Below are 23,487 nucleotides of genomic sequence, written 5' to 3' on the forward strand. Positions count from 1 at the left end.
CTGCACTCTTGTGAGCTTCAGTTTCTGACTTGGAAGGTTGCTTTCTTAGTAGCAATTACATCGCTACGGAGGGTTAGCGAGTTGCAGGCGCTAACCATCCAAGAACCTTTCTTCCAAGTACACGCTAACAGGGTGTGCTCTGCACTAACCCTAAATTCTTACCCAAGGTGCTATTGATCCAGTCCGGGCTTGCAATCTTGCCGCAGACCAGAGCAGTGTCAGACAGCAGAGAGGAGCGGAGCGGAGCCTGCCTGCGGAGCCAGCTAACCAGCTACTGCACAAGAGACGCCGAGAAAGGCAACACGGTGAGCCCTGCAACCTCACTCCTGCCCTCTCCCCCTCCCCTCCACCTGGGAAATCGGTGGAGGCACGAGAAGCCGCGGGAGAGTCCCGAAAAACGGGAGCGAAAAACGGAGCCGCGAAAATCGGTAAAAAACCGAGGCGAGGCCGGCGGAGCAGATGGGACCAGTGGGGTCTGGGGGCCTGGAAAAATCCAGCAATTTCACGTCCCTTGGCCCCCCCCCCAAGCCTCATACAGCCTCCTCACAGCCATCTACAGTCACCTACCGCACACAGTGGCAGAGCTGCCCGACTACCTGTTGCCGTTGCTGTTGACCTGCCCTGCTGCTTCTGCCGTGGTGGTGTTGGCAGCCCTGTGGCAAACCCACTGCAGGGAGCAGTGAGCAGTGGGCAGAAAAACACCAGAGAAACACCAGAGAAACAGAGAGGGAGTAGCTGCAGCAGCAGGAGCAGCAAGCAGCAAGCAGCAAGTCCCCAACAAAGAAGGAGCGGAACACCCTAGGGCTGCAAGACAAGCAAGGACAAGTAAGCACCAGGATCAGACTAAAGGATTATCGCTCCTATCCGCATTTTACCCCCTCCCATTTTCTGTGCTGTTCAGCCCCAGGGGTACAGCGGCACAAGGAGCCACAAGGGGCCATCAAGCTACAAAAACGACCAAATTAAATACTACAAAGCCCCACAGACACAAGAGGAAAGGCTACGGAATTGAGAGGTGAGCCAGAAACTTCTTCTCCGCCTCCCTCTCTTACTCCTACTCCCTTCCCGCCCAACCAACATTACTGACACTACTTTTAAGACTGAGAGCTCAAATCTTTAGATGAGCCCACCCACTGCAGTAGTTCCCCATATTGCCCAGGACTGAACACCTTATCCTCTGAGTTGTTGAGCAGAGCAGAGCCAGACCGAGTTGTGGCTCAGACAGACCAGCGTCACGGAGGAGCCGCGCACGCAGCTCTCTCCGCACTATTAACCACACAAAGTCTCCCCCCTTCCTTCCCTCCTGCCTCTCTGCCGCGAGGGTGACGGAGACGGAGAAGTAGCACAGGAAAACCGCATGGGGAGAGCCATGAGCTGCGCGAAGTGACGGGTGATCATGAATCCTCCATGCCGAATCACCGCCCTGTACTGAGCAGCTCTGTGGCAAGGCGGGAAGCACTGAGGGGGAGTCGCGTCAACGAGAGAAGCATTGAGGCGCCGCCAGAACCGCCCAGGCCATAATAGGCTGAACTAGGCTGAACCAGGGTAAGAGAGGGGGAAGTAACATTTTCGGAACTGCAATCACTATCACTGCTAAAAATCCCCAATCTATTGCCAACTGGGAGGAGGCGCAAAGTTGAAATACCCTTCAACACCCAGGAAGCCATCAGGGGAAAGCCAGCAAAGGAAGTAAAGGACGCAAAGGACGAATCACTCGAGACCCGAGACCCGCCAAATTTCCTAACCTGACCCACCAACCCCACCGCACAGGGCGCCAAGCCGACAATGAGGTCTGGTAAGGTGAGGCGAGTCACAACCTCCACTAGCAATACCAGAAAAGGTAAAACAAGGAACGCTAAGGTTCCAAACCAGCCGTTGGAAAATAACATACAAACCCTGACCACTCCGGCCACCCCGACCACCTCGACTGGACGGGAGAACGAATCCCGCGCGGCCATCGCCGCCAACTTAGGAACGCCAGATATCCTGTTAGTAGACTTAGTTCAAGATCCAAGCGAGGTAGGAAAAGAGTCTATCTGGAAGGAATCTGCGCCCCAAGGGAAAAAATTACTTCAACCTAAAATTTATTCAAAATTTTCCTTTATTAAAGACGCAGGTGCGCTTCTCCACCTCAACACCCGTAACCAATTGAATCTCCCCTCCCCGTTGCACCCTCAGCTACCAGAAGGGGCATCCAGTTACCTTTCGGCCTCATCGGCGACACTCGATGCAGACACCGGCATGTACACCGTATCAACCGAACTAGGGGAGAGAAGAAACAACTATTTTAAAACACCGACCAAATCAAACATAGAGTCCTTAAAAGGCGCAACGGAAACATTGACATTCAACACACCCCCCATAACTAACTTTGGAAAAACAACAGAGGGCGCCCCAGAAGAGGCCCTGCCAGGCGACGAAACTACGCGTTCATCAGCTCTACTAGCTTTACCCGCTCTACCAGGTCTCCAGTCTAACCAAGCAAATGAAATGGAATTACCAGGAGATCCATCTGGGCTGCCTTTAGAGCCTAAAATCTTAGTACTTCATCGCCAGCATAAAAGCCCCCCCCGAGCTATGAGATTTCCTGTTTCTTCTCTTGCAGTGTCAGAAGTGTTTCATTTTACAGGTCACCCGACCTCCCCATCTGAAGACAAAACTAACACAACAGAAGCCAGCGAGTCAATTTCTCTACAACCACTGAAATCCTATCTCTCCAACTCTACCGGATGCAACCAAGAACCCAACAAATCCAATAAACATAATTCCGAACAGGAGCGTAAAGACCACAAGAAAGACACTGTCTTTACACCGTCGACAGAGAATCACTTACCCATTCAAAACAGTTTAAATTACAAATCCTCAAAGTCCACTACAGAGGAACCTCACCCCGAAGTACCCCTACTTAAGCACCTCCCTACAACGACAAATACAGAGGGCGACCAGAACGACACAATTGCAGGAAGCACACATCTTGCTACCCTCACAAAGGAAGAATGGGAAAATCTTGTCACCACCTATACATCCGAGGAAAAGAAGGAAGTGGCCCCACAAGGATTGGGAAGTCCCTCAAAAAAAGCCGACGCAAACACCCCGCCGAGCGAATCAGGAATATGGGCTTCACTTCTGAACACCATGCAACTCTCCACTAAAGCCCTGGAATATCACTCAGACAAAATGGATATCCAGCTTAACATCCTCAACTGCCTAGCGCTACACGTGACCAGCATTGACAGCAAGCTTTCAGATATGAATAACTTTATTGAAAGGGCCCAACGGGATGCAACTATCCTTCCACCAAGCTGCACCTGCCATCTAATCGTGGAAAAAATTGCCACGTTACCCACAGTGATGAGTGACCTCCTCACTGACCTGAAAACCATCGGCTCTAGTACAAAGCCCGAGCTTGATAGCGCGAACATCAGCATTAGAGGACTAGCAGCCAATAGCCAAACCGTCTCCGAAACAAGGATACATAAAGGGGCGCAAGATTCAGTCACTCAAGATCTCAATCCACCCAGCACCCGTAACTCTCTTAGCCTCAGCAAAGGTCAAGGGGAAAGACCAAAGGAAGAGGCATCACACCCGATGGTCCAAACCCCCTACGAGGCTGGCCAATATCCGGAACCCGGAACGAAAACTTCCCACACAGTAACCAACTCGTTCCCTTTAAAACCCCCAAGGAATGTCGAGGTAAACTTTCCGGAATCAGCTGCAGCAACCATCAGCAACCCAACTACGCATGAAGCTACAACTTTGGAAGGCAAAGCTGAGCAGAAAAAAGGACAATCCTCCAAGCAGCGAAGGAAACAAAGGAGGAAAGGGAGGTACAAGAACTCACCTATCAAAACATACTTTCAGATTGTACCAAACACCCAGAATGCCCTTCCGCAGGAGATAGAAGAATCTAGCACGCCAAAAAATCAACAGCCAGATCAAGGCCCAATCACCACCCAGACATCAGGAAGCCAAGCACGAGTTGGAGTCAATGCCCCCAAGGACCTCAATCAAAACCCAATAAATCCCCAGGATAAAGCGACTTGCAGCAAAATGTCTAGAACAATCGGAAGTGACGACTCAAAAAGGAATAGAACCCCACCAGTATGTGATACTACTCAACATCAACACACAACTGCGCAACTAAATTCAGTAGAAATAACTGAAGTAAACCGAACCACCATCTTCGATATAGATGGTCACCCTCATAACAGGGAGCGAGCTCACGGAATCGAAAATAAAACAGAAAAAATCCAAACGAATGTCCAGACTGAAGAACTAGGCTACAAGTCCCTAGGCAGCAGCAACCTAGCTAACCAAGGTCAACAAGCAACCTCACAAATAATTCTGTTCGTCCCAGAATACAAGTCCAAAGGCAGAAGGGACATCTTAAATCGTGGTAACATCCTCCAAATTCTAAAAGCAATCAGAAGCTTGGCCGGGATTAAAACCCACGACCTGCTGTCCGTAGAATTTGAAACCTTCAAGCATCTCTCGGACCAAGAGGCTACCAAGACCGAATGGGCAAGTTCGGAGCTAGTAGAAAGAATTCTCAGCGAAGATGCACAACTAGAAGCATGGGGGATTCGAGTGTATCAGCATCGACCAGTCTGGTACCCGACCCCGCTACTCCAATACAAACTTGACTCCAATAAGAGACCATTAAGTAGTTCGACCGAACGAAATCAAAGCAACACATTTCTCAAGGGAGCCCGCAGCACTTCGGTCACTGGCCCCGATGGTCCAAGCCTCACAGCTAGGAGGGGTAGGAGGCTAGAGGAAATCCATCCCTCAACCGACTGGTCTTGGATATCCAAAACAATAAATTTCAGAACCGATAATCCATGACCGAACCTTGAACAGGGAAACAAGGAAAGAAACCTAAAACTCTGCTCTTAGAACATCAATGGACTCGGGACGAAAATCAACGACCCCTCACTACTGTTATACTTTCAACATTTTGATCTAGTTCTCCTACAGGAAACTTGGCTGGAGGACCCCTCACATCTCCAAGGCTACAAGACCTACCACCTCCCTGCATCCCGACAATCGATCTATGGCCACCGCAAAGGAGGACTAACCGTCTACGCCTCGATTGCAGCCATAACCGCAGGGAAAGAATATACGACCAAAAACATCACATCCCTTGAAATAATGGCAACCCAATTCGAAATGCGGGGCCAAAGTAACCAACAACACATAACTCTGGTAAACACTTATATCCACCCCCAGGGCAAGAGGACTGGTGCAAAGCAGTTGATACTCGATCTTACCCGGTTAATAACGGAGGACGAAAGCTCGAACTATATCCTAACAGGAGACTTCAACATGTTCCTAGGGGAGGTAACAGGAGACTCCAACCTAGACGACGATAAACATCGAGCATGGGGGATCATCTCCCAGGACACCTACAAGTGGGGCAAACCAACAAAAATCTCGAAAGATCTGCACAGAGAACTGGAAAGTCTCTCAATGGTAGCACTAAACGGCCGCATGCCAGGGGACAGACCTCCAGCCCCAACTTTCCACAGAAACGCGGTCAACACCGCAATCGACTATACCTTCGTCGCCCTCCCACTTCTGGGCTTAGTAAAAGATTTCAGGATTGGGGTGTCCGATTACAGTGACCATCAGCCCCAAGAACTCACTCTAGGTATCCAGGGCACTGCCACAACATACGCAACTTCAGAACCCTGTCAGACCACGAGATACCAACATAGGAGAATCCGTTGTAAAATACGCGACCCAGAAAAGCTAGCAGCTGCTGCAAAAACAACGTGGGAAGAAATCAAACTCACTGAAGGAAGCACCGTCCATGCCTGGGAAATTTTTACCAAAGCTATGGGCCAACCCGCCCCACCTGCCGTCACCCAACCAGTACAAAAAGTGCCTCAGCCAGAACAAAGCATTTGGGCAGGAACAAACCAGTGCACCCACTTGTCATCAAGTGAGCATGCCGAATTAAGACACCTAAGGGGCGACATAAACAGAGCAATTCGCTCTATCCGCCAAAACAGCGCAACTGTCGGCACCATAGATGCACTAAGAAAACTTCGAACAAGGAAAAAGAAAATCATCTGGCGCGCAAAAAAGGAATACAAAGAATCACTCTGGGCTAAACTACTCCATGATGCCAAAATGAATAACAGTGCCAGATTCTGGCAAACGGTCAAGAGCATCGAAAATCCATCGGCACCCAGGATCAACTCCTACATAACGGAGGACGTTTGGACAACCTATCTGCAACACTACTTTAATGTAGGCCCCCAAAGCAACTTGCAAAAATCCGCTGAGTTCTATGCTGATCTATCTCGGCCCACCTTTTATAGGAACAATCTACCACCTAGTTCCTCCCTAAAAACGATCGAGGACAGAATACAGCACAGCCACCAAGAGGGTGCCCCCGGGCCAAACGGCTTGCCCCCATTGTTATACAAACAAGATCAAAAGTATTGGTCTGGCTCATTACTAAAGCTCTTTGGCAACATTACTACAACAGGAACAATCCCAGAATCCTGGAAAGGCTCAATCCTCTCGCCTATCTATAAAAAAGGCTGTAAAAGTGAACCAAAAAACTACAGGCTCATCGCCCTCATTGACATCGAGGCCAAGTACTACGCGGGACTTATTCTAGCCGACCTCCGGGAATGGGCAAGGGAAAAGGCCTTAATCCCAATTAACCAAACAGGCTTCCAGGAAAACCTGGGGACCACCACAAACATCCTGGCTTTTTTCCCTTTTAGCCGATGCGACAAAAGCAGCAAGAAAACCATTATTTGTCTGTTTCATCGATTACAAAGCTGCCTTTGACAGCATAGATCGAGGAAAGCTATGGTCAAAGCTAGTACGATGGGAAATTCCTCCCGCACTTCTGAATCAACTCATCCTACTACATTCAGATACATGGGTCCAAATAAAACTGGGGAGTGGTACAATCGTATCCAGGCGGATCCCAACCTCCAGAGGCTTAAAGCAGGGGTGCGTTTTGGCCCCTACTCTATTTAACCTCTTCGTGGCTGATCTTTCAACTGACCTAGATAATTGTAACCATCATGCACCAAACCTGGGAGGCCTCCCTCTCTCAAATTTACTGTACGCCGACGACCTGATTTTAATCAGCCAAACCCCAGTCGGCTTACAACACCTGCTCCATACTACGAACAACCACGCCTCAAAAAACGGGTTAGAAATCAACTTAGAAAAGTCAAAAATAATGGTGCTAAACCAGCGCAACCCAAAAAAGCGACTGAAATGGCAGCTGGGCGAGAGAGAACTTGAAGTTGTCCACGACTATAAATATCTAGGAATTATCTTTGATAAGAATGGGACATATGACCAACAAAAAGAGATGATTCAGAGACGAGGAACCATCTTAGCAATCACCCTGAAAAATCTTAAAAGCAAAATAGCAGGACCAAACCTGCTCCCGCTGCTTGAAGTGCTTCGCGCAAAGCTGCTGCCCACGCTCACATACGGCAGCGAGGCCTTGCGAGGGTCGGACGAAGAAACCCTCAATAAAACGGTTGCTAAAGCTTTAAGAATAATCTTCAAGCTTCCTAAATACACCTCCCCAGCCCAACTACGCCTCGAATTTGGAATAGTAAACCAGAGAATAAGCAGGAAGGCCGCGTATGTAAAGAACTGGTATAAAATAAAGAGTGCAGAGGCGGGCTCGCTGAACTCATTCCTATGGAAGGAAATCTCAAGGAAACATGCCTCACCGGCCAAAGACTACCTCCAATCAGGGATCAGCTTGTTAGCCCTGGAGAATATATGGGAGTCAGGACTCCCATTCAAGACCGTAAAAGACCTGGTGAATAAGTCAACAAAGCTCGTCTCCACCGCAAATGATAAAGAATGTCTAAATAAGAGGGCCCATAGCTGGTTCGTGATACAAAGCTATCCAAAATGCTCACCACAACCGTACTTCGGTACCAGCTTTTCCGGGCCTTTAAAAGAAGGCTTCTTGGCCCTGAGGATGGGCATCCTTCCTGTCAAACCACATTTGCCCCCCTGGAAACGAATATTCACATCTACACAATGCAGACTGTGGCGAAACTAAAGAAGATATGCTGCATCTCCTATGCATATGTAAGTTCCTAGACCGGGAGAGGAGAGAACTGCTAAAACCGCATCTAAATGAAATGCATATCCGGACGTGCAGACAGGCAGTGAAGGCGTGCTTCAGCGGGGCCAACGTTAAACTAACCTGCAGCTTCGTCCGCTACATGAAAACTGCCCAAATAAAGCTTCTCGCCGCAGCCTGAGCACAGTTGCGCTCACCCAAGCTCTTTTATCCGGCAATTCTCTTTGACTTCCACTACGTTCCGACCCTGAGGCAGTCATCCACAACCACACAATAGACTATTAGAACTACGGACACTGGCGTCACCCCCAGACGGGGACTCACCCTTACTTCTTCCTTAAATTTTATACCTTCATCACAAACAAACTGTATGTCATTTTAACCCGAAAATTGGTCGATTTTAATGCATATCCATCACGTTGTTTTTTTTTTAAGACAATATGAAATGATGTCACATATATGTATCCTTACCCAAGGTTGTATCTCAATTCCACATAAACCAGACAATTGAGTTACCAGTGTTTTTTCAAAACCCAGAGTCACTGGCGGAGCGGATGCTCCACACCCTTGATGTTAAAAGAGCCTTGATGTACTACGTTGACAGGACAAAAGATTTTCGTAAGACCAAGCAACTTTTTGTTGCATTTGCCTCACACCACAAGGGAAACGCTATCTCCAAAGCTGGGATCGCTAGGTGGATCGTGAAATGCATTCAGATCTGTTACGCTAAAGCAAAACGCACTCTCACAATTCCACCAAGAGCCCACTCCACCAGAAAGTTGGGGGCCTCTATGGCTTTCCTAGGTAACATTCCCTTAGAAGATATTTGTAGAGCAGCCACATGGTCTACCACACATACTTTCACTAAACATTACTGTGTAGACGTGCACTCTAAACAGCAGGCAGCTGTTGGTCAGGCTGTTCTCAAAACACTTTTTCAAACTGCTGCAGCTGGCACGGGCGGCCGCCGCTAATGGAGGGACTGCTATGTATTCTATGCACAGATATGAATTCAGCAGCCCACATGCCTCGAACTGCAAATGCTACTTACCAGTATGCATCTGTTCTTGGCATGTAGGGCTGCTGACATTCATATTGCCCGCCCTCCTCCCCGGCACCTGTAGCAGCTGCAGTATTCATTTACATATATTTATATGCTCTTAGCATGGGCATCACTCACATACTTCACTCCATCTCTGCCAATGGCTAAAAACAATCTGGGGATGGAGGCGATGCCCATGCGCACTGTAGTCCAGGGGAGGAGCCACCTATCTCGTGATACTTCGAAGACTCTTCCAGGACAACAATGTGCAATCATCCTGACCCAACACTAGGCGGCGATCTATGCACAGATATGAATGTCAGCAGCCCTACATGCCAAGAACAGATGCATACTGGTAAGTAGCATTTGCAATTCAGTGCAATTCAAAAGTTCTTTATTTCGGCACATTGGCAATTAAAGCCTATAAAACAGTTTCAAACATAAATAGATTAAAATACCATAAATACATACAAAATTCAATCCAGCTCATCTTATTGCAAACTTTAGTTAAATTGTAATGTGCAAAAGGAGGTAAAAAGGGAATAAGGAAGAGCAGCCAAATAGCAGTATTCATGAACTAGACATACATTGCACAACGTATCACATCAGTGCATCTGCAGTGGAGTGCTGATCAGATGGATCACAAAACTTTGCTTCAGTCACAGTCCCTCGACTATCCTGGGTGCATATTGCAAGGTCTTTATACTGCCAAGAGGCTTTTTTGATAGTGTTCTTGGATATTCCCTCATCCTCATTGGGAGCGGTCCAGATAGATGCAAGGCTAGTTTCTCTCAGAGTATTTTATTATTTTGAACCGATGGTATTTTTACAGGAGCCTATAATATTAAGTATCTCTGCTAAACCTACCCGATACTGTTGGAGCTCTGATGTAGCCCAGATCCTCCTCCAGTACAGGATAGGGTGCAAACCAATTTTACCTGAAAATACTCTCAACCCATTGTCAAGTCTGATATATTTGTCAAGTGATATTTATCGTAACACCTACCAATCGTCGAACAAAATGATTTTCCACTAACTCGAGCAAAGATGTGTCCAGGGGATCCCAGAGCTCTGCACCATAGGATGTCGCCCCTAGGGCTTGCAATAGGTATACTTGTAAGGCTGGGTGGACAGGTCAAAATTGAGTACTGCGTGCTATCTTAAATATATCCTGTAGCTTGCTCTAACTTCAGATTGCGGTGGGTAACGTGTGCCTACCACCCCAGGCATTCAGTTAACGTAACACCCAAATGTGTGAAGCTATGTACCCTTTCTAGGGAAGTTCCTATTAAAACCAGTTTTAAGATTATATACTTAGTTTTACCCTACATTAATTTCAATGCCCCGAACCTTACAAAAATATTCAAAACATTCCAGGAGCTTTAGTAAACTCTTGGGAGATTTAGACAATAAAAGGGTATGATCTGCAAACATGAGAGCAGGGATTCTAATGTCTGCTAACCTAGGAGCATTGTTCTCATTCTGCCCCAAAAAGTCCATATGACGTTTATATAGAGAGAGAAGGGCATTGGGGCAAGTACGCAGCCCCGTCTTACCCCCTTTTTTTTACAGAGAATGGCTCAGTAATCTCACCGGCCTGGTCGCCCCTCACCTGCGCATAATTATTCATGTGCAGCCTCACAATAATATTCAGCAGGTAGCTTGGTAACCCTAGTTCTTGAAGTACCCACCACAATGTTGGCCTGGAGACTAAATCAATGGCGGAACGGAGGTCAACAAACACGATGTACAGGCGATCCACACACAAGGTGACCACCTTCCAGGATACCTTCAGGAGGCGGAACACCTGATCAATCTTGCTCATTGCCTCACCAAAAACCTTATTAAGGGGTGACAAAATATAATTCCTGTCATCCTATCCATCCATTTCTTTCGTCAGCCAAGTATGATCCTCCAAAACAGCTTTTGAGAGCTGTTGATCAAACTTATGGGTCTATAGTTGGCAGGTACATCACGAGGGCCTGTCTTGTGTATAAGAACAATTTCAGCCCCAGCCCAGGTACAGGGCAAGGGGGCCCCTTTCAAGAAGGCTATAGAAAATGGTGAAAGATAAGAACCCCAAATATCAACCTACCTCCAAAATGCCTCCTCAGGAATTTTGTCTAAGCCCGGGGCCTTGTTAGGTACAATACCAACCGAGATTCCATGCTCATTAAGGATACCAGCCAGGGAAGACACTTCTGAACTACTCTCCTCCTCACTCTGGATCTGGGTTATATGTCCCCGGGAATGTGGAATCATCGACTACAGAGGTTAAGTCTCCTTTCTGCACATACAGACTTGAGTAATGAGCTACTTAATTTCCAAAGCAATTCTATATAAATCTCTGATATTACACCCAGTGATCTTTCCAAGCCCTCTCCTGAAAGGAGGCCTGCAATCTCCTTCATCCCTTCCACCAACAGAGAAAAGATTCGGCTTATGTCCTCTTGCGAGGTCTCAATATTGCACCATTTGACCCTACACCTATTACTAGTGATCCTCAATCTCCTGTTCATTGGCTTCTTGAAGTTAACAGTTTGGTTCTTTAAGTTTAAATTGAGCTTAAGGGCCAGGGCATTTTGATCACTATGATAATGTTGCATTACGTGCATATCCTCAAGGTATGACCATAGCTTGATATCCAAGAGAATGTAATCATTTAAACGGTTTGAATTTTGACGACTAAACAAGTGGGCCCCTGACCAGTCAGAACTAGTTCTGCTATTACATGCTGTCAGCCCCTCGTTTAAAATAATGGTGTGGATTGTACTTGCAGTCGAGGTCTATTTCTTAATTGATGGGATCTCAAGGCGCGGAACTGACCATAAAGCATCTTCTTCAGCCATAAACGATGAAATTTTAGAGCTCAACGGCTGAAATTGCCTATTAAAATCACCCCTGCAATTTTCCTAACATTAGGTGGCTGTAAGGATAGGTAAGTATTCAGTTGTTCGAGAACAATTGGTTCCTTATTGCTCACCTCAGATCTACAATACACATTATATATAAGCAGGTTTCCCCCTGGGGGACCTAGAGACTCGCACACAAGGTCTGGCGAGTCCACCTCAACCTCTCGCAATATGCCTATCACGGTTGTCCTTGCCCAAACTGTAACGCCCCCAGATGGCCTACTCCTTCCTACTATGACAGAATCCTTGAAAAATGTTCATAGCCTACATGAAACTGAGTTTGCCAGGACCATGTCTCCTGAAATAAACAAAATTCAAACTGATCTATGTACTCAAGCCAATCTGGGCAAACTATTTTTGCGGCTAAACCTGCTAAATTCCAAGAAATAAGCTGGACCTTCCCATAAGACCCAAAATTGGCAGAGGGTGGGTGAATTAGTCTTCCAGCTGGCTTATGGGTTCAAGGGAATCAAGAGCGTTAGGAATTTGATTTATTCTAGGGAAATTCTTATGAAAAGAAGGTTGACTAATCGCAAACTCAGTATCCAGAATTCAGTCCACAGCCCATAAATCACTTAATGCGAATAAACCTATTAAAACATGGAACATGGCCTTTAATATTCATAATATGTGATCTTAGGCCTGGGGAATGCCCCTAGAAAAAAAAAGAAAAGATAAAGGTCGAGAATCTTAGCTGTTTCTCGATAAAAGAGCTCCTTGGTACTCAGAATGTCAAGTATACATGCCCTAGCCAGCCTACCCTCCTGGCCATTATTATTTCATTCAGGCCCCAGGCATTAAAATGCTTATGCTTACAAAGCCAATCAGCAGCCTTGTTACGTGGCTGATCCCAAGATTCTTGCTGCTTGATCTTAGTGGGGGAACCCCAGCCAATAATAAAACATAAGGCCAGGTAGCAGGGGTAAGACTCAGGGTATCCGAGCGTGGGGCAAGTAGACAACTGCCCTCAACTTGTGAAGTCAGTACAGTAGTGGGTCCGGCCAGAGGACAGATTGCAGATTAAGGTCGAGCACCAGGCTGATCTGAAGCTATGTCCCCGGGTGCAGCATTGTAATATGTCCTTAGATTCCCCTCAGAAGACAATGGTAAATTGCTAAGGCCAGCATGTTGATCTACGTAGGCGGTGCGCAACAATTTTGGCTGACCTCTCACAAGCAAATTGCTCCCTATGGGCTTTTGTTGATCCAGTAGGTATTTATTCAGGGCAGTGGTCATTAAACTTTCAAGTCTGACCAAGCGATCCATCACCGGTTTCAATTTATCCTCCAAAATGTTATCAAACATCTTGCACATTGCTTCAAGAGCCAAAGAATCTGTGGACAAAAAAATTCTAGTCTGGCATTCAACAGCCTATGTCAGAGATACAGTTGGTGGCTGGATCCAGTAAGGCAATTGATTCTTAATACCTGTACAAGGGGAGGGATGTTTCCTCTTGCCACCCACATTCTTTCCTGGTTGCCTTTTCCTCTTAAGCGCTACCATAGGTACCTGCTTTGAAGTTAAAGGGGTACCAGATGTAATTACAGCCACCTCTAGAGTTATTGTTTTATGGCCATTATCAAAGCCAACTGGATTCGATACATGAATACCTTGTGCCTCAGGAATGTTACAGCTATTTGTTGACCTTTTGTCCCGAATTTGGTGCTGCAAAGCCCCCTGTTCAAGGAAGTGTCTGCGTTAAGTTAATTCAATTTCATTGCTTACCATCCCAGCAACCCATTCAAGCATACTATTGATCAAAACAGAAGAGCCAGCAGCCTCTTCCAGTTGATGACTGGTGAAGACGAGCCTGCCCTTGGCCCGGGCTTTGCCTGGGCGTGTCCAGAAGATAAATCTGTTTGTTTTTTGTAGCACTATTACGCCTTACAGTAATGTATTTAGAGATGAAGTAGAGACAGACTGAATTAAACAGTGCCACCTATCGCAAATGTCAAATGATAAGGGACTGTTGAGCAGCACAGTGTGACTACTGTATTTATAATTGTTCAATAGCTACATTTAGAAGGTAATTGGAAGGAATGAGAAGCTGACACAAAAAGAGTCATGAGCCATTTTCGTCCCTACATGTAAACACAGACACAACCCTTGAAACAAGATTGGATGGAATATAGACAAGAACATGGAGCAACAGCAGAAATATTCTTGTCTTCTTAACTGACAATCCGCTATATAACCAAACTATTCATTCTAGAAGCATGAAACTACCAATGCTGTATGTCCTCCTGTCAAACCCTCAGATGGCAAAATACGAGAATAACATGTCATATAACATTTAAAATATTGGCTGTACACAACAGTTCTATGCTGCTGCAAAAAATGAGGAGCATAAAGGGCGTGTAATAGCATGAGCGACGATTGATGACAAATACACAAATATTTTTCCATAGATATCCTTCCTGGATTGTTCCTACCTATTTTCGGCATGGTTGCATATAGGGCCAAAATGAACAATGAGTATTGCATTTGAAAACCTGGTCTATAAAACAAAAGTGTTCTCTGAATTTAGTCACCTTTCCTTGAATCAACAACATGATGTAACACCTAATGTTGTTTCCCTTGTGTGTAGCTACCTGTAACTAATGCTGTGTTCTGTACATGCGTTTTTGAAGTGCAGCGAGCTTGGATCTGGATCTTCACAAACTAAGTATGGATGCTGTGTTGTCAAATAATTCTTGGTTGCACCTAGTAGATATCCCTTAGCCCCAAGGCAATGCAGGTAGGCGAACTTACCATTTGAAGCAGGGAAACACGTGCTTCATGAATCTCTCCACTAAATTACCTGGAATCAACAAGACACTCTAGAGATACTTGCAGGGACCTTCTTACCCTTTCGCCAGAGACTACACACACACAAGAAAACTTGACTAGTGGTATTTTGTAAGGATTTTATTAAAAGCCAGAACACGGAAGAGGATCTGCTGAATTATAGAAGAAAGTATCCCAATTACAGAGGCAGTGCCGAGTGAACAGAATGTGAATAATATGACAAGGGGTAACCTGACATTTGCCATAATTGCCTTTCCTACCACGTCTCTGCAAATTTAAATCAAATCAATAGAATATTCATTCATCAAACCATGCCATAAACGTTCACATAAATACAATTCACAAAAAAACTTACAATCAATAAAAACTTGAAAAAATTATTTAAGACATCATAAATGACCATTTATAAACAGCTGCTAAGCAGCAGCATAATCTGTAAACCTTTATAATCATGAAAATATTCTAAACTGGTTTACAGCCAATTATCTTATGCTTTCAGAGTCCAATAGAAGGTGAAACACCACATTAAAATGGAAGCCACTAACTTACAAGGTGGAGTTAAACTGTTTTCGATGGGTTGCATTGCCAACAACAAGAGGCCAAGTGCCCTACATCGCCCTTTCTGGTTCTACACACTCCCAATAAAATGTGGGACACAGCAAATACAATCAAGAGTGCGCTGTATTGGATCTGATAATTCTAGAAACAAGCTTAAAGTCCCTAATCCCCATGTTACGACAGAGTGCTGGTATCCACCTCTTCCTATAATCATGATAAACGATGACAAAATAACAACAAATGATTAATACATTCCTTTGTCTGGTAAGGCCCCGAAATGTAATTTGATGTACAAGGATTTTGCCAATTGGTGGGGGTGGGGGAGTTCCGTGGAGTACATATATTCTTCCATAAGGAAGGTATCTGTGAATTCCAAGAAAGTAAGAGTCAGAGCACCCAAACTCCTGCTCCTACTCAATTCTCGGTCTACTTGCCTCCAATAAATACCCTTGAGAGCAGCCTTTGCCACGAGTCAAAGCTCCATGCTTAGACCACAAATGTTCACACCCTAGCTTTGTCAGATAAGATTTTGTATGCAAAACCAAGAGAACCTTGAAACTCTGGGCTTCCTGAGTAGCTCCTCCAATCCCACCATATACAATACTACATCCGCAGAGGCCCACAGCCGTCTCCAATACAGCAAAGGTCTAGAGCAGCCTTGTGAGCAATAGATGTATGGCCAAGATATTACCGTAGTGGCAGGAGTGTGGTACTAGGTGGGAGTCTCATCTGATTTTGCAAATGTTGATTCTCAACCACCTCCAAAGCGGCAGGCCCTCTCTTGTCTCTAAAAGTCTCCCCCATATAATGACCCACCAAGAGCTTGTAAGTTGAAAGTGTGTATGGTCTGGGATTTTGTTCAAAAGCAGGAACCCTTAAAACCCCTCCTGATACCTCTTGCATAATATTCTAGCTTCAACTTGCTCATTTGGATCTGTGTAGTCCAGCAAAAATTCTTCATCAGAGTAAGAGCCAGGTACTCAAAAGTGCATACACTCGCAAAGGGAGCACCGTTAAGAGATGGGTTTGGGCAGGTTGTGTGGCTCTGATTAAAGACCATATACCTGGTCATTTGGAGGTTGATCTCAAGCCCTCTTTGTTCACAGAAGACACTCAACTTGTTCTAAAGATTTTGAATGCTCATAGGAGACTTGGATACTAGTAGGGTGTCCTCTACGAACAGGAGGACTGGGGGCTTCCTGCCCGCTAAGTTTGGGGCATTGTGGGTGCACTTCTCTAACTACCAGATCAATGGTGTATAATAACCATAGATTGGGGCAAGGTCGCAGACCTGCCTTACTCCCCTCGTGACTGGGATCTAATTTGACAACTTTCCATGTGTGTCATACCTAACCTATGGATGATTCTTTTGATTCAGCCTCCTAATAACATCAACAAGATATTTTGGGGCTCTGAGGTCGATCAGAACTTTCCACAGGGCATTCTATGGCACAATATTAAAGGCTGTGTGAAAGTAAACAAAGACTACATAAAGCCACCACCTCCCAGGACAATGTACTTCAATAGATAAGTTGTAGTTGAAATACTTGGTCAATGGTGCTAGTCCCTGATCTGAACCTTGCTTGGAGAGGAGTTAAGCGACCCACTACCCAATCACGCAGCCTATCCAGCAATACGCAACCAAAGAGCTTTTGGGAACTGTCTATGAGGCTAATTGGCTGGTAGTTTGATGGCAGGGACCATAAGCCTTTCTTGTATATTGGTACAATCTCGACCCTTGTCTATGTGGGGGGGAGTAGGCAGGCCTTCCAATATACAATTTAAATACATAGCATAGTAAGGGTCCCAAATTACCGTGTCTGCCATGAACAAGTCCCCAGGCACCTTATCTAAGCCAGGCGCCCTTCCTGGAGTGTCCTAATATATGGCTTTAGTAAACCACTGACAGTAATATGGGGAAATTTGCATCTAATCAGTTCAGGCAGGGCCTCCTTATATGAGCCATTCTCTGCTCACAACTCGGCGGTCACTGATCGTGCACAAGAAACTCTGCTGCATCTGCCTGGGCCCAGTGCCTCCTTATGACGATCAGGGCAACCGCTCAACCGTGCGACCCCTGTTACCCACGCAACACCAATGAAGAGTCCAGTAGGACTGCAGAACCCCAAAGCATAGCAGCAGGACGAATGAATGGGGGCGATTGGAAAGGGAAACCAAGTTCTCGCCGTCGCGGGCTTTCAAGGGCTCTGCCACTGCCTCTGCCTCTTCTGATGTCCCACTCGATCTGCTTGGGGTGCCTCGCTCTGCCCCCAGGGAGTGCTCCTTGATCCCCGCTCTGCCTCCCAGCGTTCTTTGCACTGGGTCCTCGCAGGCTGCATGTTCCATCGAACTCCCGCCTAGCCCCCCGTTTTGTGCAGGACAAGCTCCTCTCCATAACGGTACATACAGTTCAGTGAGAATGACTCCAGTACAGTCACCTCTCTGCTAATTAGAATTAGCACCTGGAAGATCTGCTGATATGAGAGGTGGATACACCATTGCATACCTGTTTGTTTGCAAGGCCACGTTCAGTCTGAGAGCCCAGCTAAGTTATCAGTCAGTGTCCTTGCTTAAACTCTCTCTTTGGATCAAAGAATTGTGCGTCTCAGTCTGAGAAAACACAGGGCATTATATTTGTTCTATTTCCACAGTGCCAATGTGGCCTTTGTGGTACGTGATGCAGCAGGTGAACAATCAAACAGGAATTTTTAAAGTGTCATGCGTAAATATGCATAAGAAGACACTTTGCATATAAACTATTATGGGAAAGTTTGAATACATGAGCAATAGGTGTATATTTGGTCATATTATGTAAACCTCAAGCAATAATGTATTATGTAGTAATGAAAATCATCAGCTTTCACTGACTAATGAATATGTGCAATCCATGTTGTTTTCTATCTGTTCACTATGCATCACTTTGGAGGTGGTTACTGCTATGAGCAAACAGCAGCTGTGCAGCAGAAATGCCACAATGCTTCTTAGTAATTGCAACAGTGTATCGTGGAAAACGTTTCTTTTGCACCTTCTCATTTTGAAAGAAGAGGGATTGGCTATTTACCTTAGGAAATGCTTGATCTCAGACCAAATCTCAACCAACTTTTGAAGTGATGTCCTATGCTGCATCTCCTCTATTTCATTTGTACCTTGGATTGGAATGACACTGTGTAACATGTACAGTATATTTGTGGTAAAGCACGTGCGAAACTCAGCACACTCCGGAAACGGCAGTCGTCAGTTGGCAGTAGAAATGAGAATTGCTCACAGCCTCTAACTTTCCTTTCAAGGGATTTCACCCCTGGTGCTCGCGGCACAATTGTAAGCTATGAATATTAGTTTCCTCATTTACAGGTTCTAAATAAAAGATGACAGTGGCAACTAATTCAGATGCGGCGTCTCTCACTATATGTGAGTGACTTTATCACCAAAGATTGGTATATTGGTATGTCAAAAAATGCTTATGATGGATTCAATATTTGAAAATCTACATATATAGATCCCCTACTGATGTACTCGATGGCAATCTAGTAAGAGCCATCGCTGCCATTAAAACGCAGGTGCATTTATGGAAAACCCTTCCATTAAGCGTTATGGGCCACATTACCCTAACTAAGATGATAATATTGCCAAGATTGGTATACTATTTTTCAAATCTCCCTGTATGTGTCCTGGTCAACATACTTAGGAACTTGGAAAGTACTTTTCGAGACTTAATTTGGAATAATGGAAGGCCAAGAATGGCATTATGGAAAATGTATGCGCCAACGAGGAAAAAGGCGGGCTAGCAGTTCCAAACATGGAGCTCTATTACCTAGCGTCTCAATTGCAGTGGGTAGCAAAGTGGATGAGTGGGAAACATCTAGATGATACTGCTACAACATCTTCACCGTGGACTCCATCTCAACTCAATCATCTATTCCACCCTTTTACTAGGCTCTCCCGCCCACCTCAAATGTATTTTGAATTAGCTCACTTTGACAATGGCCTTGGGAGATATTATGGCCGAGCCACAAACGCATCAGCTCTTACAATACTTACATGTCATGGAACACGGTTCGCACTTGGTCCGTTGGTTGGTAGATGCTCTACCTACACACACACTGACACCACTGACTAGTCTCCGTGAGAGATGGGCTGTGGACAGGGGCAACCATGGACAGATAAGGAATGGGACATGATAATCGCTGGCCCCACGTGTATCCCACGAAGTTCGAGATTTAAGCTCATACAGACATATATACTTCTCAAGGTGTACCTCTCCCCAGATAAAATGAATAAATACTTCAATATCGCTACCTCTTCCTGCCCAAGGTGCCAACTGGCTGACGCTGATCTTTTACATAGGCTATGGTCCTGCACCTCACTTCAACCACATTGGCATGCAGTTAGGGAGGCATTAACGAAGTGCATCCAGATGACGATATCGCACACATGGGAACTTTGCATATTAGGACTATGTCGGCGGACATAAAAAATAACGTTACCTCCAGATTCAGGGATTTGGGATTAATAACGGCAAAGCGCCTAATCACAAAGAGATGGAAACACGGCAACCCCCCAACACTAGTTAGCTGGGTGAAATTCCTTGCGGTGTGGGCGCAGGCTGAGAGCACTACATTATATAGAGAGGAAACTGCGGGACTACGCAAGTATCCAATAGCGCAGTCCTGGAACGTCATCCTTAAAATGCTCTTGCATCCAGAAAACACAGATGGTCTTGCATCTCCACAACCAGCCAGAGACATTTATGGAGCTGTGTGTCAATAGATGCCCCCTCGCCACAAACGCCCTAACGAGAGGCCCTCTTCTCTCAATACAGATTATACAGTCAGTTATTCCTGTGGCGCCCCAGGGGCAATCGCTACGTCACAACTCTTCTACAATCCATACACAAACACAAGTCAAGCACAGGTTTTAACACACCTCGACGCATACATCCCAACCCACCTACAGCATGTGCTAGACGGCGCTCGTTTAGTATTTTATATATGGTTTTTCTGTTTTTCTCTCTCAGTTTATATCTTTCTTAGTATAATATAAGAAACGTGTTATCTCTTGGTCTAAAAACCCCGGCAGATCATTAGATCATTACGCAACGCAGCAATACCCGAATACAGACCGCCTATAAGCATAGCATTCCAAAGGTACCTTTTTTTAGCTGGGGCTGCACTTACAATGTAAATTTATATATCAGTGGTGTCCATTGTAATCAGAGGCGACTAATAGATACACAGCGCATCTATTAATATGGAGAAGCAGATGTAAGTGTTGCTTAAGCACTTGATTGAATATTGTTGAATATTGAAATGCAACGTAACCATGCTCTCGGAAATACTGCTATCCTGTTGTACTGATCTATGATTGATTTAATATATCATGTTTGTATTAACAACCAAAAAATCTAATAAAAGAGATTTAAATACAAAAATGATGGATGAATGATTCAACTCAGATGTGTGACTGGGGGTGAGTGTCTGAAAAGTTTCAGCGCTCTGACCATTATTTACTTCTGTTTGCTTTGTTTGCCCTAAGTCCTTGGGGAATGCCCAGACGTGGGTTTCTTGCTCACATTGCCACTGGATACAAGCTAGCCTGGCTGATGAGGGGTGTTACCCCAATCCGGTCCCAGGATGCTTGTTTCCGGTCCAGGGAAGACCTGGCTTGGCAGTTCGGGCTAATAAAAGTATGACATCTGTGTCTAAAATGATGGGCTGACCCAAACCTAACCCTCTTTGTACTAATTCTTACATGTCCCTTTTTTAAACTATTAGCAACATGAGGTCTCCAATGCAGCTAAAGTGTTTAGTTGGGTGTAATTTAGACAAGACTGTGAATGAAATCATTGTACCACGGTTAATTTGTATTAAAGGAGGCGAATGAAGAGGATCACTCAAGTGGGTGCTCGCATGGGAGAATCATGGGTTGTAAATACTGGGTATGGGTCAGAAATGGGGAGACACGGATTGGTGTTTAGACCCATGAGATCACTGGATGGTTGTAAAACCCCCGGAAGGTGCTATGGCTGTGACCTGGCAGAGTCCAAAGGGAGCACGGGGTGGGATTTTTTTTTTTTTTAAAGCTATGAAAGATATAGTATGTATTTCTTGAAAAAAAATATTACTGTTCTTAAAGGAAAAAACACGTGAACAAAAGGAAGCAGAACTTATCCCCAAAGTCCAAGAAGCTGTCAATTATGGATTGCAAGTGTTGGAGAGTGCATTTGAGCAATTGGATATCAAGGCAGGAAATTCAGATTCAGAAGAGGAAGAAGTTAATGAAAGAGTTGAACCAATACTTGAGCCTAAGGTAAGAACACTTTCTCTATTTCTGTACAGTCTCTTAAAAGATCACTTGATAATAAGGTCAACTCTTCCTATGACAAGCCTCCAGATAGTGACTCTTGAACTCCACCGGTCAAGCTCCAAAATCCCCTATTATTTAAAAAGGAGAGGCATGTACATATAAAATTATAAATGGGTAGCTGTAAATAACGGGGTTGTGTTCCACCAAGGGGCTCCAAGTGAGAATTAAATAAACTAGGAGAGCAAAGGTAAATATGTCTTTAGCGCCATTTGAAGCCATGACTTTTAAAAACTTCATGTTAGCTAGAATTGTATGGTGTTCCCTCCAGATTCTGTTCTCCTGCTCAGCTGATCACATGGATCAACTGCACAGGGGTAGAGGAGTCATTGGGGAACATTGCACAACATGGATCACCTCACTCCCTTAGCCCCCCTTAAACTACTACAGAAACAAAATAGTACACACCTTGTGTACAGAGTGTGCCCTGTCCCCCACTAATCTTCACAAGCATCCGGATCTCTTCCAACCCCCCACCAAAATATTTTTAAAAAAGGACAAACCATCCTACTGCTCTTCCCAGCAGTTCTAACAGTACTCTCCCCTTACGGTGCAAAAATGGGGTGCAGCCGAAGAAGAGGTGTTGCGAGATGAGGAAGGGTAGGGAACGTGCAAACACCCCATATCCCTGGAGTGGGCACCGATATTACACCAATTTAAACACGAAACCACACCAGCAGAAACGCCTGAGGCCTCTCCGCCCCTGACACCACATGTATCCCCAAACGGACCGATGGCAGTACACAGTAGTCTGAGCCCAAGGACCTAAGATGGTTGCCCTACCCGAGCCAACCCAGTAAGCCCCATACACTGATCCAAGACCACTCGTAACGGCCCAAGACGGCCCCCCATGTATGCATGACCACACAGTGATGTCACACTATGACCAGTCACATATCGGATTTCCGCATACATATCTCCGCCATCCCCCCTTACAGCTTCCCCAGTTCACACCCTCAAGTTTGAAGTTAATACTATCCATTGGCAGTTCCATAGCCGGTGATCAACAGGGAACGTATCCCTTACCTATTACACTAAATAGCGCCCATTAGTCAGTTTGGGGATAGGCATAGCTCCGGACTACTGGGAACTGCGCCCAACTAGGCTATTGCACATGCCTGTTAAAATATTCGGACCTACCAAATAGGTAGCACCCAGTCCATACCTCAGAGACATGTCACTTGTACATTGTATGAACAGTTATTGCAAACTTGATCATCAGTAGATGTTTCCTTCTTTGTCCGTATTACGAACACGTATCGCTCTATTATGACTGTACAATGCCAATCTGCTATGTATGATGTTAAAAACCAATAAACAAATTTAAACAAAAAAAACAGTACTCTGCCCTAACTCAGTTACACAAGAAAATACTTGGCCTCCTGCCAAAACTCCTCCACTACCCCCAGTGCCACACTCCTATCCCTCTATATAAAAAATACCCTTCTCGTCCCAATATTTAATAATTCAATACTTTATATCCTACCACTTTCCTCACCACCCTATGTGGCTTCCCTAACCCTTCTCCCTATTGATGAGCTGTGAATCAGGGCCACACTGGCAGTGGCTGTGAAAGATGCATGTGTTGCTGTGTCCTGGAACCTTCTCTCGCCTTGGACCTATGCAGACTTATGCTGACAGGGGAACTAGAGGATGACTTTCCCCAGCCGAAAACCTGAGTGTGGTGGGAGGGATGGCAATCTGTCAGCCCCCATTCCACTGCTTCCCTCGAGTGTCTGGTGACC

At 45.4% G+C, this 23,487-nt stretch overlaps 1 protein-coding gene across 3 annotated transcripts in view; it reads left to right on the forward strand.

Annotated features, from left to right (window-relative positions):
• The window catches only part of LOC147711647 (WASH complex subunit 2-like), a 735,247-nt gene that overhangs the window by 67,955 nt on the left and 643,805 nt on the right, over positions 1-23,487 (forward strand). For all 3 annotated transcript variants that reach the window (XM_086922303.1, XM_086922305.1, XM_086922304.1), the window contains exon 4: positions 21,515-21,688. In XM_086922303.1, coding sequence (XP_086778429.1) covers positions 21,515-21,688 — 174 coding nt within the window. The remainder of the gene's footprint in view (positions 1-21,514; positions 21,689-23,487) is intronic.

Source organism: Lissotriton vulgaris, chromosome 5 (assembly GCF_964263255.1).
Source record: "Lissotriton vulgaris chromosome 5, aLisVul1.2, whole genome shotgun sequence".
NCBI classification, from domain to species: domain Eukaryota; kingdom Metazoa; phylum Chordata; class Amphibia; order Caudata; family Salamandridae; genus Lissotriton; species Lissotriton vulgaris.